The sequence below is a fragment of the Ambystoma mexicanum genome, chromosome 3q (assembly GCF_040938575.1).
Source record: "Ambystoma mexicanum isolate Mex_15411 chromosome 3q, UKY_AmexF1_1, whole genome shotgun sequence".
NCBI lineage: Eukaryota > Metazoa > Chordata > Amphibia > Caudata > Ambystomatidae > Ambystoma > Ambystoma mexicanum.
Window position 1 is genome coordinate 285,764,063 of NC_090926.1, and position 20,288 is coordinate 285,784,350.

The 20,288-nt window shown below is 47.4% G+C and overlaps 1 protein-coding gene across 1 annotated transcript in view; it reads right to left on the minus strand.

Annotated features, from left to right (window-relative positions):
• CDK2 (cyclin dependent kinase 2) overlaps positions 1–20,288 on the minus strand; it is a 185,889-nt gene that overhangs the window by 128,624 nt on the left and 36,977 nt on the right. The window contains exons 4-5 of the mRNA XM_069653783.1: positions 10,836–11,006; positions 10,582–10,683 (exon numbers count right to left, since the gene is read on the minus strand). Of these exons, the coding sequence (XP_069509884.1) occupies positions 10,582–10,683; positions 10,836–11,006 (273 nt within the window). The remainder of the gene's footprint in view (positions 1–10,581; positions 10,684–10,835; positions 11,007–20,288) is intronic.

The following is a 20,288-nucleotide window of genomic DNA, read 5'->3' on the forward strand; positions in this document are numbered from 1 at the left end:
GATGGATCAACACCGTACTACCTTCCCGTACCTCCACATGTCAGTCCCCAAAAATGTGGGTAGGAACCATATCTTGGCAACAGCACAGGCAGAAGACCTATGGATTTTGATCGACACCGCTGATATGACTAACAGCTATCCCAAGAGTTTCCTTAAATCTTGAAAATAGGGAAATTCAATAAAAAATAATCCAACGCATGTACTCTACCACGACAAAGCTCTTTAGAATGGGCTTGTCCCCCACAGTGACCTGCTGGAGAGGTTGTGATAAAATAGGCACTATGGGACATATGGTGTGGTCTTGCCCGGCTCTCAGCCCATTCTTACACATGGTGCACCAGCAGATCTCGGACATAGACGAGGTTGACCTCACACGGCCCCCTGACACTATGCTATTTGGGATAAATCAAAATGAATAGCATGCAGACGCAGTAACGCGCAGACTCATAGGATTGATGCTCTTTACAACACGTAAATTGTTGGTCATGCATTGGAAGACAAACTCCCCTCCCACCACTGCAGTATGGGTTGCACTCCTCTCTAAAACATGCCTATTAGAAAATGACGCTTGCAAACGGCAGTCATCGGTGGATGCAGCAAAGGGGGAACGTATTGGGAAGTATTAGAATCACACGTATGAGTGGTCTTTATTTTTGGCAAGGACACTCTATTAGTAGGCTGGAGGGAGCAATATGGATGGAGGGCGGGATCAGAGGCATGTATTCGCTATTAGTGGTGCCCTGGAGTACGAAACAAAATGAGAGTGGGGGAGGGCGGGAACACAGGACCTTAACATCTTGACATGTGAGCAGTTTGGTATGTTTTACAATATACATGTCCAATAATATGCACGCATAGGACTAAGGTTTCCGGGGTCTTTTACCAAAGACTCCACCAAAAACTCACCATTGGCCGAGGGAAGCATCACCATTCGGGTCCCATCCCGAGAGATAATGTGAAGAAATGTGTAAATCGTAACATTTTGAGTGGTTTGTGTTATAATGCATACTGTTATCAATGGGACTCGAGCATATCTTGGGGGTAGGGAGGTGGCCTGTTCAGCCACAGTTTAGATTGAGGAGAATTTGAAATTCGTTAAAATGTGTGAAGTCTGGAAAATTTTGGCTTGCTTTGACATTGCAAAGTACCACAAGGTTTATGTAGGTCTGCATGATATATGATATGGCATTCATAACGCGCCTATACACAAGTGTTTCAAGGCGCGACAACGCAAGGGAGGGGAAACAGAGGGAAGACCGACAATGATCCTACTAGGCCAAGTATCATTCAGATCGCGCAAGTGCATGGGAAGGGGGAAGTGGGAAAGTGCAGGGTGAGGGTGGGCGGGGGGGGGGGGCAGTGCAGTACATGGGATAATAGAATAAATAAACAATAAGTAACAGTACGGCCAGCAGGTGGCAAGTGGATGATGATGATTCTCCTCAAGTTTCAGGGAGGATGTTCTGAGGGAGGCCCCAGCCGAAAAAAGATCTACCACCAACTCGTTGCTTGGAGAAGTGAATGACCCTGAAGAGCTCGAGAGGGAAGATATTTAGGAAGAGAGAGTTGAAGGTATTGAGGCCTCAGGCCCCAAAAGGCCTTGTGGACAATGCAGAGGGTTTTGAACTTAATCCTTGCAGCCACTGGGAGCCAATGGAGAGATTTCAGCCCTGGAGAGATAAGATCCCTGGGCTTGAGGCCAAGGACAAGTCTTGCAGTCCTGTTCTGGATGAGTTGCAGAGGGCGGAGAGTAGAAGCAGGCAGATTTAGAAGGAGGCTGTTGCCTAGAGAGAAACAGAGCTCTGTAGACAGTGAGCTTCTGGGGGAAGGAGAAGGGAAGAATACCTCTGAGGAGGTGCAGTTCTTAGTGTGACTTCTTCGAGACGTCAGTGATGTGAGCAGAGAAGGAGAGTGTGGAGTTGAAGATGACCCTGAGGTTTTTAGCCTCACAGGTGGGAGCAAGAAGAGGACCAAGAGGCCAGCCAGAGAGTGACAGGAAAGGAGGGAGCAGGTGTGCCGATGAGGAGAATCTCGGTCTTACTGGCATTAAAGGCAGAGATCACTGGTGGCACACCACTCCTGGATGACGGACAGTCAGAGATGAGAGAGGGAGAATAGGTAGTTGAGGGTAGCCTAAAAATGAGTCGTGCGTCATCCGGATAGCACTGGAAGTTGGGGCAGAGCGCAGCAATGAGGTAGGCAAGAAGTGCCAGGTATGGGTTGAACAGCCAGGGAGAGAGGTTGGACCCCTGAGGAACACCATAGATAGAGATAGAGGAGAGGAAGGGCCCAAGTTGAACCTAAGAGGGTCGATCAGAGAGGAAAGAAGTCGGCCACACCAGCGCCTGACCGGTGATACCCAGGTTATCGTGGAGACGGTTGAGCAGGATGGCATGGTTGACCGTGTCAAAGGCAGAAGAGAGCTCAAGTAAGATGAGGACACAGGGGGTGTTGGTATCAAGGTTGGAGAGCAGGTCTTCATGGATGTTCAGGAGAGCAGTTTCCCTACTTCTGGCAGCTCTGAAGCCAGACTGATGATCATGGAGACAACCAACAGATTCAGTGTGAAGATTGAGCTGGGAGATAGCCAGCATTTCCAAGAGTTTGCCCAAGAAAGGAGTGATGGAGATTGGGCGATAGCCGTGCAGGATGGGTAGACAGAGGGTTTTTTAAGAAGATGGTGCACAAGGGAGTGCTTCGGGGAGGGAAGTGAAGACTCCAGTGGCAAAGGAGTGGTTCCAGAAGTCAGCCAGCGCTTGTGTGGTAGTTGATGGTTTTGGAGTAACAGGGATGAACCCGTTTTGACAAGACTTTCATAGATCGGACTCGTCTAGAAACGTTGTCTGGGCAGAACAGGGAAAAGGCAGAGAAGGAGGGAGGAGAGGTGGCCAAAGAAGAGCGGGGAGTACAGGGAGGAATGGAAGAGGAGGAAAGAGGGGACAGAATGTCCAGAGTTTTAGAGATGAAATGAGAAGCCAGTGCAGGGCAGAGGGCCTGGGAAGGGACAGGAAAGTTAGAGACTGCGGCTGGATTGGCCAGTTCCTTGCAGATTTTAAAGAGTTCAGCAGAGTTGTTAGATGCCGCGGAGATGCAGCCTTGGATGTGAGCTCTCTTCTTGGCGAGGACAGAGAGCTGGTATTGCCTTTGGAGCAGGCGGCAGGCCAGTTTGTCAGAGGATGTACATGAAGCACGCCATTTCCCCTCAGCAACCCTGCACTTGCGTTTAAGGGTCACGAGGTATGCAGCTTTAAAATAAACATATTTTACACACAAAAAAGAATTTAATCCAACAATATTTAAATCCAGTTTTAAAAATTGTAGACTGGCATAAATAAGTATTCACCACTTGAAAATAAGTGGATTTAGAAAATAAAGGCATTAACAAAAAATACCTATGATAACATGAGACAGTCTGCTTGGGGAGCATGCAGGGTTAACTTTGTCAAGGACTTATTGGAAAGAGATGAGAGGTAACATTCTCTGAGCATGTATATTTGTGAGAAGACCAGATACGGACCAGCATGAGCAAAGCAACCCTTAAAAAAATACACATTTGGATTCCAAGATGGCCACCGGACCTTACGGACGTGCACCTTTGGTCCTCCTTGCGGGCACATCCTGAAAGGAGATCACAGCAGATTAAAACACTTAACTAGAAGCTAATTTGGCAGCGGGCAGAAGCGCGGGCTGCCCCGACCCAATCGGCCGGGCGGGCATCGCGGCTGAGACCGTAAGCGACCTGGAACACAGGATCAAGAAAAGCGAGCGCTGGTGCGGAGGCCGAGAACCGGGTCGCTCCATAACACCCACACACTGTGGGGAGATCCGTGGACGCTCCCCCCCCCCCCCACCAACAAGGAAGCAAGACCGATCCCTGGCACCGGACCCCTGCAGCAGCCCAGGGGCCGGCTGGCCTGAAACTCCAGTGGGGTCAGCAATGTGGCTGCATTCAGGCAGCGCAGAAGTGCCCACAGAGCATCTTTGTTCCGCTTACACCTGGACATCGGGCCGGCCGGGAGTCAAGGCGGACCGCCCAGGGAGGAACCCGCTCCGGTTCCGGAAAAGGCACACACCAAGGGGTGGCCCAGTCGCGACAAGGTGAGGAAGCCTGCACCCCCCGTCCCAATCCTCCCCCTGCATCCATAATTGCCTGGGCTCCAACCTGCCTGTGGGGTGAGGAAGGACAGAGAAGCGCTGGCCCCCTCCCCGAGCGGCTTTCAGAACACAGGGGGGGGGGGGTGAGGGTGAGGGTGGGCATGTGTGGACTATGGGCCCCGAACAACAGGGAGCCTCGGTGAGGCAGTCTCCTCCACAACCATAGCAGCGAAAGGGGACACAGGAGAGGGACCCAAAAGACGCTGGGCTACTTTAAGACGCTCAGACTGCAAAAGACGCCCATTCCTTACCGACGGCATAACGAGGGAGTCTGCACGGAGGTTGCAGGTCCCAGCGCGGGGTCTAGAGAAGGGTGGGACACCAGGAGGACAAGACCCAGAGGGAAGGCAGCCATATAGCACTAACTTCACCCGCTGCCATTACACGGGCCCCCAGCGGAGAATAACTGCCTGGAGCCCACAGAGGACAGGAAGGAAAGCATAGAAGTAGAGAGCCGGCCTGGCAGCTATCTACCAGTAATGCAGCGTGATGCTGGGTCATCCCATAGGTGATTGAAACGGACAGAGTACTCGAGTGAAGCAGCAGTTCCACACATGAAAGGAAGGAGGAAGTGGCCCCGTCTCATTGCAGTTATACATCAGCGTGGTGGGGCAGTGGATCCCAGAGACAAGGAGACCCTACAGGCACCCGGCGTCCTAAGGTAGTTTGCAGCTCAACAGCTCACAAGACCTTAAGTAATGAACCACCACTCGCAGCCATCGGGTGTGGGGGGCGAAGAAGGCACCTCGATGCCTGGAGCAACATCAAAAACTGCCCCACCTAGAGCCAGGACTCCAGTTAGAAGCAAGAAGGTAAATTAGAAAAGTGCTGGAACCTCCAGCATCAGACTGAAGACTTGCTAGCTACACCAGCACAAAACAAGACTGTCGCAACATACGCTATAACCTCTCCAACAATGGGCATGGATAAGGAGGAACTCTGTTTAAAAGGAATGAAGGCCAGACTAACTGACACCTTTCAAACCCAAATGGGACAAATGAAGGAGGAACTGAAATCCTCCCTCCAGGAGATGCGTAAAGAGGTGAACGAGCTGGGAACAGGGTGGACACAGTTGAAAAAACGGCCCCATCATGAATGGCGGAAGACGCAAATCAAAACAGCATCTTGCTGGACCAGGTGGCCAGGGCTACGAACAACTTGGAACTTCAAACCGAGGACCTCGAAAACAGGTCACGTATGTCCAATATCAGGATCAAAGGCCTGGTGGAATCGGTGGCGGACAGAGACCCAAGGGCTACCATGGAACAATGCTTCAGCAATCTGTTAAACGACACCCAACACGAGAAGACTGAATTCGACAGGACCCACAGGGTGGGCCCCAAAAGATCAGACCCTGGGGCAAGACTCAGGGATGTGTTAGTGGCCATGATTACCTACGGTTTAAAGGAGGAATTCCTGAGAGTTGCAAGATCGCACACAGATCTGATGATCAATGGAAGCCATGTGCATCTTTACCAGGACTTGGCCCTATCGACGCTCCACAAATGTAGGCTAATACAGCAAGTCACAAAAGCCCTGCAAGCCAAACATATCATACAGATGGGCCTAGCCATTTGGGCAGACTTTCACCTGGGAAGGCAAAGCAAGGAGAATTGGCACCTGTGAGTAAGGCCCAGCACTGTTACAAATGGAAGAGGACCAGACAGGCAGAATCCAGGCCAACTCGAAATGCCTCCAATACTCCGGACTACCCATGGGAATGCTCTACCCAAAGGAAGAGGAGAGTGAACCGAGAATCAAAACTAACAGTCCCCTACAAACACCAAGACTGGCAAAGGAGCTGGAACACAGAACCATGTAGAGGCTCAAGAACTGTAAGCTACACGTGGCACCCTGTCTAGTCAGCTCATGAGTAGAGAAACTCGACAAAAGCGGGCCCACACAGAGACTGGAGGACTCTCAGTCAAGGAATCCAACTAAGGATATGGGAATGTCCTGGCAAACCTTCATTGATATACTGGTGACCCTACGCCCGTGGAAAATACACAGGGGGGGGGAAGGGGGGGAGGATAAGTCAACATGATCCCTGGCTACCAGGTACCTCAGGGGACTGGGTGAAGGGTGGCGGCGGAGAAACAAGTATGACTTTTGGCTCAGAGGCCGCTGTAGGAGTGGTGGGGAGGACAAGAGGACTTGGAAGATCACATAGGGAAACAGAACGGAGGAGAAGGCTGGAAAATTGGGTCTATACATTATGGCACAATCAACAACTATAATGTCCCTCAATGTGCAGGGACTAAATTCAGCAGAAAAGGGAAGCGCCATCCTCGGCAGAATGGCAGCTATGCAGACAGCAATAGGCATTTTACAGGAGACACATCTCCTCCCGAAAGATGAGAAAAGGATGGCCAATAGGTCATTTCCTCACCAATTCTTCGCCTCAAGTGGCAGGAAGTCCAAGGGAGTGGCCATTCTGCTTAGCCGAGATTTGGAGTTTAAAAAACTTCGATCAATCAGTGATCCCGAGGGGAAGTATTTGGCCGTCAAAAGGCAGGATTAAAGGTCAACTATTTACGATAGTAGCATTATATGTGCCCAATGAGAAGCAAGATGTATACCTAACTGGGATACTACACAGGCTGGGGGGGGGGGGGGAGGTGCGAGGGTCAGGTAATCATAGGGGGCGATTTCAACTGCGTGATGGACCCATCCCTTTACAAAACGCTCCCACCCACATCCGCAGACCAGAGAAACAGGCAAGCATGTGGGAAACTCTTCAGGGATTTGGGGGCAATTGAAACCTGGAGGTTTTTTGAGAGGAAACCAGGCAATACACACACTACTCGTCAGTACACAAAGGTTATTTCAGGATTGATATGATCCTGATCTCGGTATCCCTGGTTCCCGAGGTCACAAAAGTTGATAGGCCTGCAATATATTTGACCATGCACCAGTGTTGGTGAACATAGAGCCTTCCTGTGGGGGGGGTGGGGCATTGGCAATGTCCACACTGGAGATTAAAGATGGTGATCTTGAGGGATCTAGCGCTCAGAGCGCATATGGAGAAGACCATAAACTATTATTTTAAAGAAAATGATAATGGGGAGACAGATTGGAGGGTAATCTGGGATGCAGGGAAAAGCAGCGATTCGCAGCAAATTCATTTCGCAGGCAGCAGCGTATAACAGGGAAAGGGCCCTAGTTACACAGAAACTAGAGGGGTTATTAAAAGAAGCAGAGAACCAACATAAGTCTCGCCAATCACAAAAGTTGTTACGAGAGATGAGAATCAGAGCGCAGCTGGAAAACCAAACGGCCGATAGGGTGGCCCAGTCCTTATTGAGCACCAAACAAACAGTCATACTATATTCATGGGGGAAGGCAAACAAATTCCTAGCGGTCAAATTGAAGAAACAGAAAACTCGCAACTCCATTGCACATCTCAGGGATGGGCAAAGGGGAAACACACAGCAGAAAGGGAGAACTAGAAATAATGGTCCAATTTCACAAGGACCAGCTAAAACAAGAGCTGCTTGAAAATGCACACCAGAAAGCTTATTTGGCGGAAACGAAACTTCCTCATATCGCAGAACAGGGCAGGGAGATGCTGGGGGGAGAAATAAACGGCTCAGGAGATAAGCGATGAAATACAGGCACTCCTGTCAAACAAAACCCCAGGCCCGGACGGGCTAGGCAGTGGCTATTATAAGACATTCCGCACACAAATATTAATCCCCCTCACATCCCTTTTTAACACCTTAGGGAGAAAGGGTCGGTTTCGTCCGATATGGGGAAATCAACAACCATACTACTGCTGAAGCCGGGCAAAGACCCCTCTCAATGGGCCAGTTACAGCCCTATGGTGCTTTTAACACACACAAAATTATGCGCTACAATATTGGCGACCAGGCTGTTGGGGCTTCTCCTGGGATAATACACAAGGACCAGGCAGGGTTCGTTAGAGGTAGGCACACTAAAGGTAACATAAGACGAGCGATCGACGACAGAGATGGGGATGAGAATGAACCAGCGGTTCTCAATAGCGGTGCTAGACGCCAGGAGGGCTTTTGATAGCCTAGACTGTGGATATCTAAAGCTAGTCCTGGAGGGGTTCGGATGTGGACCAGCTTTTACCAAGATGGTGTTGGCAAATTTTCGGCTCCCCTCAACAAATGTCATAGTAAACGGCCAACCCTCGAGACAGGTCAACATAAAGGAGGGGGGACATGACAGGGATGCCCCCTATTCACCGCTTATCTTTGCAATGGCTATGGAGCCCTTCACAGTGCAGGCTAGTGGGGAGCGAGGTATAAGGGGAGTAAAGGGAGGGGTTAAGACACACAAAATTGCCTTATACGCAGACAATATAATGCTCTTTATGAAGGACTCTGCAACCTCGATGCCCAGAGTGATCTCAAAACTCGAAGAGTTTGCCGGCATCTCCAGGTTCACCATAAATTACTCCAAGACCAAAGCACTAAATATTACAGAAGAATGAGAGGTGATCACAACCCTAAAAGAATCATACCCCCTAAAATGGGAGGAAGATACATTGGAATATCTGGGTATAAAACTAACAAGGGAACCAGGGAGCTTGTATAGAGCCAATATTACACCCCTTTGGAAGCAATCGCAAGACAACCTAAATAGATGGGAGACCCAAGAGTTGTCATGGTTCGCGAGAATCGCAGCAGTGAAGATGACCCCTTCTACCCAGTTTACTGTACGTGGCAGGGGCAATCCCAACTGAGATTACATCTGGCGCAACTCAGGAACTGCAAAAAGCTATATGCACCTTCACCTGGCAAAAGAAACAACCCAGGATGCAAAGAAGGATCCTGACATCGTCCACCCCTTCCCAGGGGCTTGGGGGTCCCAGACATCGGGAGATACATTTTGGTGGCCCAATTAACCCCAATGCTGAAATGAGGGGGACCAGATACCCTGCATGGCTGGGGTGGGCTGGAGCAAGCAGCCATGACAATCCAGCTGAAAGCATTACAATCCCTTTCCAGGAGTCCGGGAAAGCGGGGGGGGGGGGGGGGGAGTTACTAGAAGCCACCAGAAGCCACCAGAAGCCACCAGAGCGACATTACGTAGCTAGGATAAAGCCCTGGGCATGAACACACACAGGGGACTGGGTCCATTCTCACGTCTGGCGTATAATGCAGATTTCTCCCTGGGTCTACAGCAGAAATTCTGGGAGGAGTGGCCCGGAGGGGATAAGCCGACCTTGAAAGACATGTAACAAGAAGGGGGGTGGGGGGGGGGGGCTTATCTTTAACTGAATGTGAAGAAAAATGTGGCCTAGGGGAAAAAGAGAGATAAATACATGCAAGTAAGGTACTGGATCTCCAACCCATCGGTGAAAAGGGCAGGCACTAGACCCCCGATAGGGCTACAACTAACCCATGCAGGAAGGCTCCATGCTGCAAGGGATAACAAGATTATATAGGTTGTTGAACAATTCACAAATAGGAGACAAACTCCCGTACATGGCCAATTGGGAGAAGGAGATAGGAGAAGTACTCACGGAAGAGGACTGGAGCCGAATTTGGATGAGAGCAAATAAGTCATCCAAGTGCACAGCGATTAAGGAGTCAGGATACAAGTTAATCTTTAGCTGGAATATGTCCCCCAGTAAGCTTCACAATATTAATGCGAAATATCCCCCGGACTGCTGGAGGCAATATGGCAAGAGGGGGGATCTTTACCACATGTGGTGGACATGCCCGAGGGCTGTTGAATACTGGAAAGAAATATTAGGACACACAAAAGAGATAAGAGGAGCAGAACTACCGATGTCACCAAAGGTAATTTTACTAGGAGCAGTTAGAGGGCATTTACCCCGGCTTCCGGGAATAAAGCTGCCTTGATCACACACCTATTGTCAGCAGCAAAAATGACACTCGCTCAGAGATGGAAAACCAAAGAAGGCCCAACAGCACCTTGGTGGTGGGTTAAGGTCGGGGGGATTGGGATGGTAACGGCCATGGAGAAGGTAATGGCCCTAAAAGTGGGGAAATATGTGAAATGCTTGTCGATATGGGAACCCTTCCAGGACTTTGGAGAAGATAGAGAAGCATGCTTTTACAGGCCTCGAATCCTCAAAAACTTTCAAGTACGCTAAAGGATCTGCAATGATCAAATCTTACGGACATAGAGCCAAAGGGGGTGTAAAACTAGGGTTAATGGTGTTGGGGATACGGGGACGGGCGGGGTGAATTGTGTTTGTTAAATGTTAAAACGATCGAAGGCACCTACTCTAGGTGCACCAAGGGGTAAACCAACCCTATCGCACACAAATTGTGGAAGAATGCGTTTGCTCTGACTTACAGATTTGTATTATGTTTTGCCTTTGGTGAATAAAATACAATATTTTAAAAAAAATATATATCAAAAACGCATTAAAAAACACAAAACCAACACATTCAAAACATTTGGGCAGTTGGAGCAATCACTCACCATTTCAGCAAAGATACAGCCTAAACTCCAAATGTCAACCGCTGTAGAGTAATACTTGCATCCCAGCAAAATTTCTGGCGCCCTGTACCAGAGAGTTACCACCTACATGGGATGCAGAACAGACATTAGAACAGATTTGAAGGCACGGGCTCCAGCGAATCAGTTTGTTAGAAACTATTAGAGTGTTCACTAGTGTCCTCCAGCCCAACTCGTTTAACATGTACCATTACACCCTTCCCTAATGTACCACTCACCTCATGTGTGTATGTCCGCACCGGCACACCAAATGCTCTCGCCAGGCCAAAGTCAGCAAGCTTGATGGCTCCCTCAGCATTGATTAGGAGGTTCTGTGGTTTCAGATCACGATGCAGCACTCTGTGAGAGTGGCAGAAGGCAAGCCCCTGTAGCAGCTGGAATAAGTAACTCTGGCATAACATAAAAAATGACACAGATTAGAGGGAGACACCGTTGACAGGGAATGTAACCAAAACAGCCAAACAAAAAAGAGGAAAAAAAAGAAACTCAGTGTGGCAGGTGTGGGCAGGCCAAGGCCAGTAGTTAAGTCTACAGGCAAAATCTATTTTGCAGGAGGTAGCACAGGGAGTGGATAAGCCAAAATAAGCGGCAATAGGAAATGTGCTGCTAGACGTCCTTAAGTTAGGTGGATACTGCACCATGTTTCCTTAGGAGGGAAAGCTGGAAGGGTCCTAAAAAGGTTTCGGTAGTCTGCACTAACACCTAAATGTAATCAAGCTTGCAAAGGTTTTAATCAGTTTCAGTGAAAAATGTATTATTTCTAGATATGGGTAGCCAAAAACAAGCCAGTGAAAAACGTTGCAGATATGTGGCCAGTTTTTCAAACAATGGCTCTTCAACGCAATTCAGAAAATAGTGGTAATATTTTTCTGATGTATTTCAAAACAGTTTTGGTTTGGACTGTAATCCGCAACCGCACTACCACTCAGATGGCCGGTTTGCGCAAGAGCCCTTTTGAGCCTCTTCTAAGCAAACCTGCTTAAGGAAACATTTTAGGCAGTCTGAAATATGAGGAATATCCTGAAAGGACTGTTATTTTACAGAATACAAACCAATACTGTTGGAAATACACAAGAAAGTTTATCAATGTTTTCTGCATTACCTTGAAGATCTATTACTTGTAACACAGGCCACACGTTGGCATACTTTCACTAACTATTTCAGTTACCCGTATACAAGTTTGATCTTCTTGATCAACAAGGTCATCACAACTGCCCCTTTTTCCCCCACCCCAACCCAGACCTGCCCCCTTCATCCCTTGCGTCGGTTGCTAATCAACTCTGCCCTACTCTCAATATTGTCCTCATGTACCACTCAAAAACATCTCCAAGCTTGACCTACAGGTGGACTAGTGGCTGTGGTTGATTTCAACCATATTACATTCTCCAACTTTCCTTCAGGCCAGACCACTCCCTAGACTCCACCGGATTAGTTCCTTCAGCAATTCTCCAACGCTGACCCCTCCACCCATCAAACAAACTGAAACCCAATGCCCAACTATCTCACCTGAAGAAGCCAGGCTTTCTATTCGAACACTCACTCCACTTAACATCAAGGATATTCCAGAATTAACTCTGCACTACCCTATCCCTTTGAACACAACTATCCACTTCAACAGTTCATGCCATCTGCCAATGCCCCAACTCCAGACCACCCCACCGATCTGAAAGTGAAGGACAACCATGCCCCCTCCATCTCGATCACTGGCAGAAATCATGCTATCCCTCTCCCCCATGCCATCAATAAATTAATTTGCCCTCTGCACTGGACTCTGCTAAATCCATCTACTAGACCAACCTTTTCTAGTCTCCACACAAACTCTCATATACCCTCCGAGCCATGCTGCCTTACCCACCTAGCCGCAGCTTCAACGCTTTCTCCCTGCCAATGGTTTTGCCCTCAATTTCCCCGTCTATAATCACCAAGACTACCGACATCCTCAATGCTTTGTCCATTCCCCCCACCCCATGAGCCCTTCCTTGACCCTCATGCTTGATAGCACTCCCTCCCAACAAACCAGCACAACTGACAGCACTACTCAAAGGGGACAACCCATCCTGTGGTCACATCAACCCTTTTGTAGCTCAAAAGAGAACATCTCTAGCAACCTTTACCTTCTTGCTCCCATCTCCTCTTTTCAACAATTCCGTGGCCCAAGGGACCCAGCCTGCTTCTTGCTAGCTATTGCTTCATCTCACCCAAACAAACCACATTCTGACCCTCAAAAAACTATCAGGTTTCATCTGCCCCACTACACTAGTATGGGAGAAGAGAAGGCAAACTAAAAATAATTTTATAAAGTTATTAACCAATAAGAGACCCAAATTAAGTTTGGCCCACACCACCCGAGTGACTTCACATTAGCAAAGTCCTTAGATAGTATTTCCTTGTAGCAGACTGAGTGTTCCAATGTGCTGTTAGAATTTGCTTTGCCATTGCTTGCTTTTCCCAGCGGACTGTTGTGCATACGCAACAGGTAAAACTAAAAAAAAGTGCTGTTTAGCAAGAAATCACGCCACGTTCTTTGTGGCCCATGTGACTATATTAACTGGACAAATCTGGTAAGAACAATGGACTGCTCACATAGCAAGGATGTCATTACAGCGTCTGTGTTGCCTACCCTCCTCTGGTGGAATCTAGGGAATGGAAGGGGTCATCGAGAAGGGACTACTCATGAATGTATGTATGCGTTATGTTGGTAAGAGGCATGATACTTCTGGAAGGACTACTGATGTTTACTAGAACATACTTCGGTTTCGATCAGTCAGGTGACCTAATCCTATAAAAATGTGAGGGGGGTCTGGAAGGTGGGTTAGGTTAATATGGTCAGTTCCTGATAAATTTAGGTCTGATCTTGCAAGACAACCATAAAGCGGTCTCCGTCATCACCCGGAATTGATAGGCAAGCCTTGTTTCTCTGACACTACACTTAACTAACATGTGGTATTCAACCTGACTTTATCCTAACACTTCACTAAATTATGTAATGCAAAGCAGCCTTATATAGTGCCCTTCTGCGAATAATGTGGCCCTTGCTGCACATGGCTTTGTAAGAAAGGAGGGCACTGTGTGTTAATCAGATAGCAGGAAGGTAGATGCAGAAACCTTTGGCCTTGATGGATACATGTTGGAAGTACCCGTTACCTGTCGGTCAATATGAAAATCTATGTGGTTGGTACCGACCAGGCACGTTAGCCATATGGGTCACCCATGGATTGTAGAGTGCAAAAATTAACAGCATAGTGGTTGAAAGAAGATAGATAGGGTCTGAATCTAAAGTACACTAGACATTAGGGGTGGTCTGTAGGATTGTGGGAGGCGTCGGGATGCAAACATTTAGTAGTGAGGAGTTAGGTGATCAATGAGGTGGTTGGAAAGTGGGGGGAGGGGGTGAGAGTGTTGTCACTTCCTCGCTCTGCACAGGAGTTCCCATGAGTCAGATAGGTCTCCCGCAGATGGCAGGGCCAAAGGTTTAGGGAAATGCTTGTCATAAATTAGCCTAAGTTTCTGGTGCACTATTTTTACACCCACATCTGAACTTCCTCAGTAGTGCTCCCAATGCAAACTATCCTTCATTCTCATCCTACTTGACCTCTCTGCTACATTCCACATGGTTGACCAGCCTCCTCCCTTTGGCTTCCGTTACATTTTTTTTTGTAAAGTCCTGTCTGGGACAATAATTTAGAAAGCCCACCCTTGGTGAACAGGGTTACACCCCTTAGGTTTTGCCTGAACTATCCTGGTTTGGTAGCAATGGCTGAGCAATTAGGCTTAGTCTAGGAGGGCTGTAGTGAGGCACACGAAACTCAGAGCATACGCTTAGTTCACAGAAACTCTTACACACTAGAAGTTATATATACATTTTTTTTTAAATAGGCATTTATTTATATAGACTAAGGCTTGTAGCATTCAAGTAAGGTAAGTACTATCACACAATAATATAATAGTAAAACGGTTGCAAATTCACAGTTAGATACTTAAGAATAGCAATAATGGTAAAGCACATAAGCAAACCTCTTGGAACATATATGCAAACGTATAGAAACTTTGATAACTTGTTATACCTTTAGCCATCTTAGAAAGTCCAGCCCAGTCTTAAGCGAGTCTCAAAGTCAGAGGGCACACTGGGTCACCAGGACAAGGAAAGCAGGGCTCAGGAATTAAGGAGCCAAGTCCAGCAGAAACTTGGTATAGTCAAGTTTACCTTGGCAAGGAAATATACGGTTTCCCTAGCCGGATTGCCCAAGGATAAGTGTCCTAAGGCAAGGTAGAGCACAATGGATTGTCCACCCCAATGAAGCGCACGGTAGGGGTGCAATGTTCAGCTTAATGCAGCCACCAGCAACAAAAGAACGCAGCAAGCCCCAGGTAGTACCCATGAGCAGGACATTACCTTTTCAATGAAGAACACTGTCACAGGACGGCCCCCAAGGTGTTGCTTGGCTTTGGCGGCTGAAGAAGGAACTTTGAGGGATCAGACAATGGAATGCCAAGCATGGCTCGTTGGAGCCCTTCACAGGCTTCGGGACAGCAATGTCGCCCAGCAGACTTCTCTCTGGTTCTCAGTCCTGGACTCGCCTGAGGGGACGTCTAGGAGAGGGAAACAGTCACTGCAGGCCCAGAGGGATGCCCAGAAGGTTTCAGTCAAAATAGCGCTTCACAAGACAATGCACCGCAAAATGGCACAGGCACCAGGATATTTGGAGACTCCAGGCCAGGGAGGTCTCGGCTCTTCGAGGGATGATGCAAAATGCAGGTGGTCGACACTGGTTAGGCGCAGTCCAGGGGAGGAAGGTTTCTTCAAGAGATCTTCCCAGTCACTCAGGAATTCGGTGTAGGGAGCGGTCACTCAACGGCTCTGGCAGTGATTGAAAGTAGCTGGGCATGTCCTTCTAAGAATTCCTCTTTAGATCTTCAGTTCAGTGGCCGACAGAGTTTCAGCTCAAGTGCCTTTTATGCAGGAAAACCAGCTGAGCCCACCAATCACCAGACATGCATTCATTCAAATTTGGGAGGGGATGGCGGGTGGCTGTCCAACTGGGACAGTCAGCCTTTTAGCATAAACTGGTTCCAGGCAGGCACACTGGCGGATAAAGACCAGGGGGGTGGGGGGGGTCGGTCAACCCCCTACCCCCTGTCCTTTCAGGGCAATTACTTGGCAAGCTTTCCAAGGGAAGCTCGCCAAAGTCAAAAAAGGCCCATCAAGACCTCAACCAGGCAGGTAGAAGGCGTTCAAGAATGACCAAGTCAGCAAGAACAGGGCTTAAAAAAGTACAGCCACCATTTTAGGCAAATGGTGACCCTTGTGTCCCTTATCGCAGCTGCAAAGGCATCCTGCAACAAATGTCCACAAAAAGTCATGCAAAAAGATATACCGCCACCAGCCAGTCAGATGCACTTGGAACAGTAACAAAAGGTTACTGGATAAGCTGAAAAGGGAGACAAGGTTTCCCCTCAGCACTCAATTTAAGGTAGGGTGGGGTGGGCTAATCTCGCAAAATAAAATACAGTTGGGCCAAAAGGGTCCCCCTGCCCTGGAACATGTGTTAACACATACAATAAAAATGGAAGCTCACCATGCTCCGAGCAGCACTGCATAGAAAGTGCTGTAATAACAAGGTAGATGCCAGAAAATATGGAGGAAAGCATAACTCCATTCAAAATTATCACAGAGGTAATAAAAATGTTCCCATGGTTAGAATGAAAGAATGAGCAAGTGTGGATAGAGGTTCCCACTCACTCGGGAGAATCAGTCTAAAAATGCAGTATACCAGCAAAAATGCTTGGGGACTCACAAATTGGGGAGAATTTTACTCAAAAGGAAAATCTACCTACAGCGTCCATGACACTAAACACAAATGTGCTGCCTCCTACCAGATGTAAGCGCTTTGAAACATATCAATATCAATTTGTATTTTACTATCTCTTGGAACCATTGTATCGCCTCTACAAACACACCCTGCCTTCAAAATGGTTGCTCCCAAAGGATAAATCCTTTGTCATCTCCAGTCAGCAAGTTTATCTCCTCTGGCTTCCCTTGCCAATGTTTTGCATTCTAATCCAGCACCCAAAATATCCACTTACATTCCATGGTCTAACTGCCACATGATGGCTCTCTGCTCTTCTATTCGTCACAGTCCCCATCATCTTTCGTCTCCATTTAATTTCCTCTTATCCTCAATTACACAATGTTAGTACAGTTTTCCTGAAGTCCAACTAAGGGCTTAGTAAGGCCATTCAATTGCGGCAGTGCAAGACTCCACTCTTAGTATAAGGCTGTACGACCTAGTTTCAGGGTTGCGTAGACAGAGCAGCCAGGCTTATTTTAGGAGGGAGCGTGGGCTGTAGAATCAGTACAAATTAAATTGTAATACAATGGTCCAAAGAAAAACAAACACTATGTATTGTAAATAAATTAATGGTTTATTTAAATACAAGTAAGCCCAGATACATCATAGGGGAAAGTACTACTATCACAGATCATATAATCACATTATAGAAAAACACAACACTATGCGTGAAGGTACACAGACCAAAGCATATAACCTTATTTGGAACACCTAACAGGAGTTCTAGAGAAGTCAAAACCAATAGTTAGTCTTCTGGTTACTTAAAGTAATCTAAAAGTATCAGTTGCACCGTGACACTCCGCAAGAAATCTTAGTAATATCAACTGGACAATATACTTTCCTGATCTAGTGAATCACAGATTCTACGAACAGTATACACCTATAACTCAGATCCAGGATAACAGTTATTTTTGGGGAGTTGGACCTTGGGGTGTAATATTCAATTACAGTTGCTTTTCAGTTTGACAGACTGGGAAGCAATAACTAAATTATTGTAAGAGAACACGGTTATACTCAAGGTAAGTAAAACCTATACACTTTTTACAGGAGCTATAAGCAACTTAAAGGCAGGGGTAAACCTAAGACTCTTTTTGTGTCTGTCTAAACCAGACAGACCAGGGAAAGCAAAACCCAGTGTTACACTTTATGAATGACTCAGTTATTATAGGTATGTAAAACCTAATGCAGACTTATTCTGGATAGGCTAACAAGCCAGGGGAAGCAAGACCCAGTTGGGAAACGTACACACTAATTTTCTGAAAGAAACTCTTAAGTAAAGCCAACAGAACTACTTTTGGCGACGAGGTACAGCCAATACACAGGCGAGTAAAATAAACGTATATCTACTTTTCAGAATGGCAGAACATTTCTAAGGTAAGAACATTTGTAACGGTTCACTCTTTACCAAACAACTTCTTTTGCAAGTAAGTAACTTTTAAACACTTATTCTCTTTTCTAGGCAAAAGGCCCAATGCTTTAAAAGTAGATCCTTATTCTTGGAGCAGGAGTGTTCTCAGTGGCAGAAGGGGGGTCACTAGGGTCTAGTGTCCAAAAGGCAGTGTCAGGATAGGTTCTTAAGTAGCAAAAGTCAGAGTTCGTAAGGAAGACTGTTGGAAGACAGGTGAGTATTTTACTTTAGAGTTAGTTGAGTGTCCAGGGGCTTCACAGAAGACACCCTAGGAGGATTCCAGCAGTGGGCCAGGGTGAACTGGACGATAGGCCTCCCAATCACAGAAAACACCCCAAAACTACACAGGAATCACAAGAGCGTTAAGGTAAGTAAATACCCAAGCCAGCACAGTACCTCAGCACAGAGAATTTAGCAGGAGGAGGATTTAAGGACCTGCAGCCAAACATCTGGCCGGTGGATTCCTTGATGTGGTGACTGAAAAAAAGACTGCAGCAGGGATCAACAGGGAAGGCTCTAGGCAAGGTTTTCCTCGTTTTCCAAGGTTTTCCTCTGGATTTGGCGCCTATTTCAGGAGCACAGAAGACTGAATATCGCTGGTCAGATTTTCCTTGTTTGCAAGGTCCAGCATTCTGGTGAGGGGACCTTTTGGACTGGAATCGTGCCTCTGGAGATCCAGCAGAATGCCCACGAAGTTTCAGCTTGATTCCGAAGACAGTGCACCGCACAATGGCTCGAGGTCCCAGGGTATTGCAGCCCCCCCACCCCCCAAGATCACAGCAGCGCATGGTACGCTCAAAATGAGTCTGGTGGGTCTCAGCAGGCTCTGGATGGGGGTCGTCGTTTTCAGAGACCCCAGGTCGATTGGAAGGGAGGGGGGGCTACAGCAGGCTCTGGTTACACAGCAGGCTCGCTGGAAATTGCCTCAGCCGCTTTTCCTCCATCATCCTCTTCGGTTTTGGTTCCAGTGGTCGACTACCTCTTAAGTTTCCAGATTCAGACTTTTATGCAGAAACCCAGCCAATCAAACAGCTTTGCAACATACTAACCTGGGGGGCTGGCAATCCTTTCAGGACAGCCATCCTTCCAGTTTGAACTGGAATATCGCATTGAGGCTGGAAGAAAAAGGGCTGCAGAGGTTTGGACTCCTACCTCCCTTCCTGCCTTCACAGACACTCTGGAGTCTGGGTGTGGAGTCCACAGGACTCCTGCCGAAGATAAAAACCACACAAAGAAATTTCCTGCCCTGGATGCCAGGGGAAGGAACAAGGAACACTAAAAATGGTGAAAAAACAAGACAGGGGCCATTTTGGTAAAATGAGCACCCATGGGTGCCTTTACCGGGGCTGTTCAAACAGCCACCAGTAAGGTGCATTGAATTAATAAAAAGGTTCACTGCCACCAGCCATTAAAAGTAAGTTTGTCATTGTAACATAAATGTTACATTTAAAATGAGAAAAGGGATACTCTGTATGCCCCCAGCATTCCACTTAAGGTGGGGGGTGCTGGTCTCACCTAATAAAATGTAAAAGGGATCCAAATATCCTTTCTACCATTGGGAACTGTAGTTCTCACAAGGTTAGCCACAGAAAGGTAAAAGCGGCGCCCGTAGGGCAACCCAGCAACAATAGGCACTTATTGCCAAAAAGGTGTCAAAGAGGATAAGTTTTAAAAGACACTATAGAGTCTTAAAAAATTACACCCATAAAAAAAAAAAAGGCGTAAAAAGATTCTGCGAGTGTGGGAAAAGATTCCCTCTCACAGGAGGTATAAGGAAAAATAATCCACCAGTAAAATCTTACCCACACACGTCTCTTCCCTTACTTTCAAGGTTTGCAAACTGGCAGAGTTCCCTACTATAAGAAACAAACTCCAGCAATGTATCACATACACAGCTACAGTCGGAAGACTAAAACTAAACATGTGCCCTTAACCATTTTATTGTACCAAAACACTGATCCCATTGCTGATCCTCAACTGTTCCAGGCTCCTGTGGGTCTTCGCCCTCTCCACCTCTTCCCCCTTGATGAAGAGTCAACTTTTACACCTGTACTCTTGTCAAACCGCCGGCTCTCTACGCAGCACTGGTCCCTAGTTTTTCCTTCTGGTCTTTAAATCGGCCTACACTTCACCAATCAAGCAGATTATACCCACACCCCAACTTAAACCCTGCAACTGCAGGCTCGTCTCAAATTATTCCAACTCTGCCCTGAAAAGGCATTCTGCTGCCTCCATGTTCCCTACCACTGGAATTCACCCCTACCCTATGACATCAGACCTATCCAGGGCTTTATTTCTTGAAGGAGTTCATGAGACCTACAAGGGCACCCCTCTGCCCATGTGACAATCTTCCTCTTCCAACCTCTACATTATTATAAAATATATATTCTCAAACTGTTAACGCCAGGTGCACA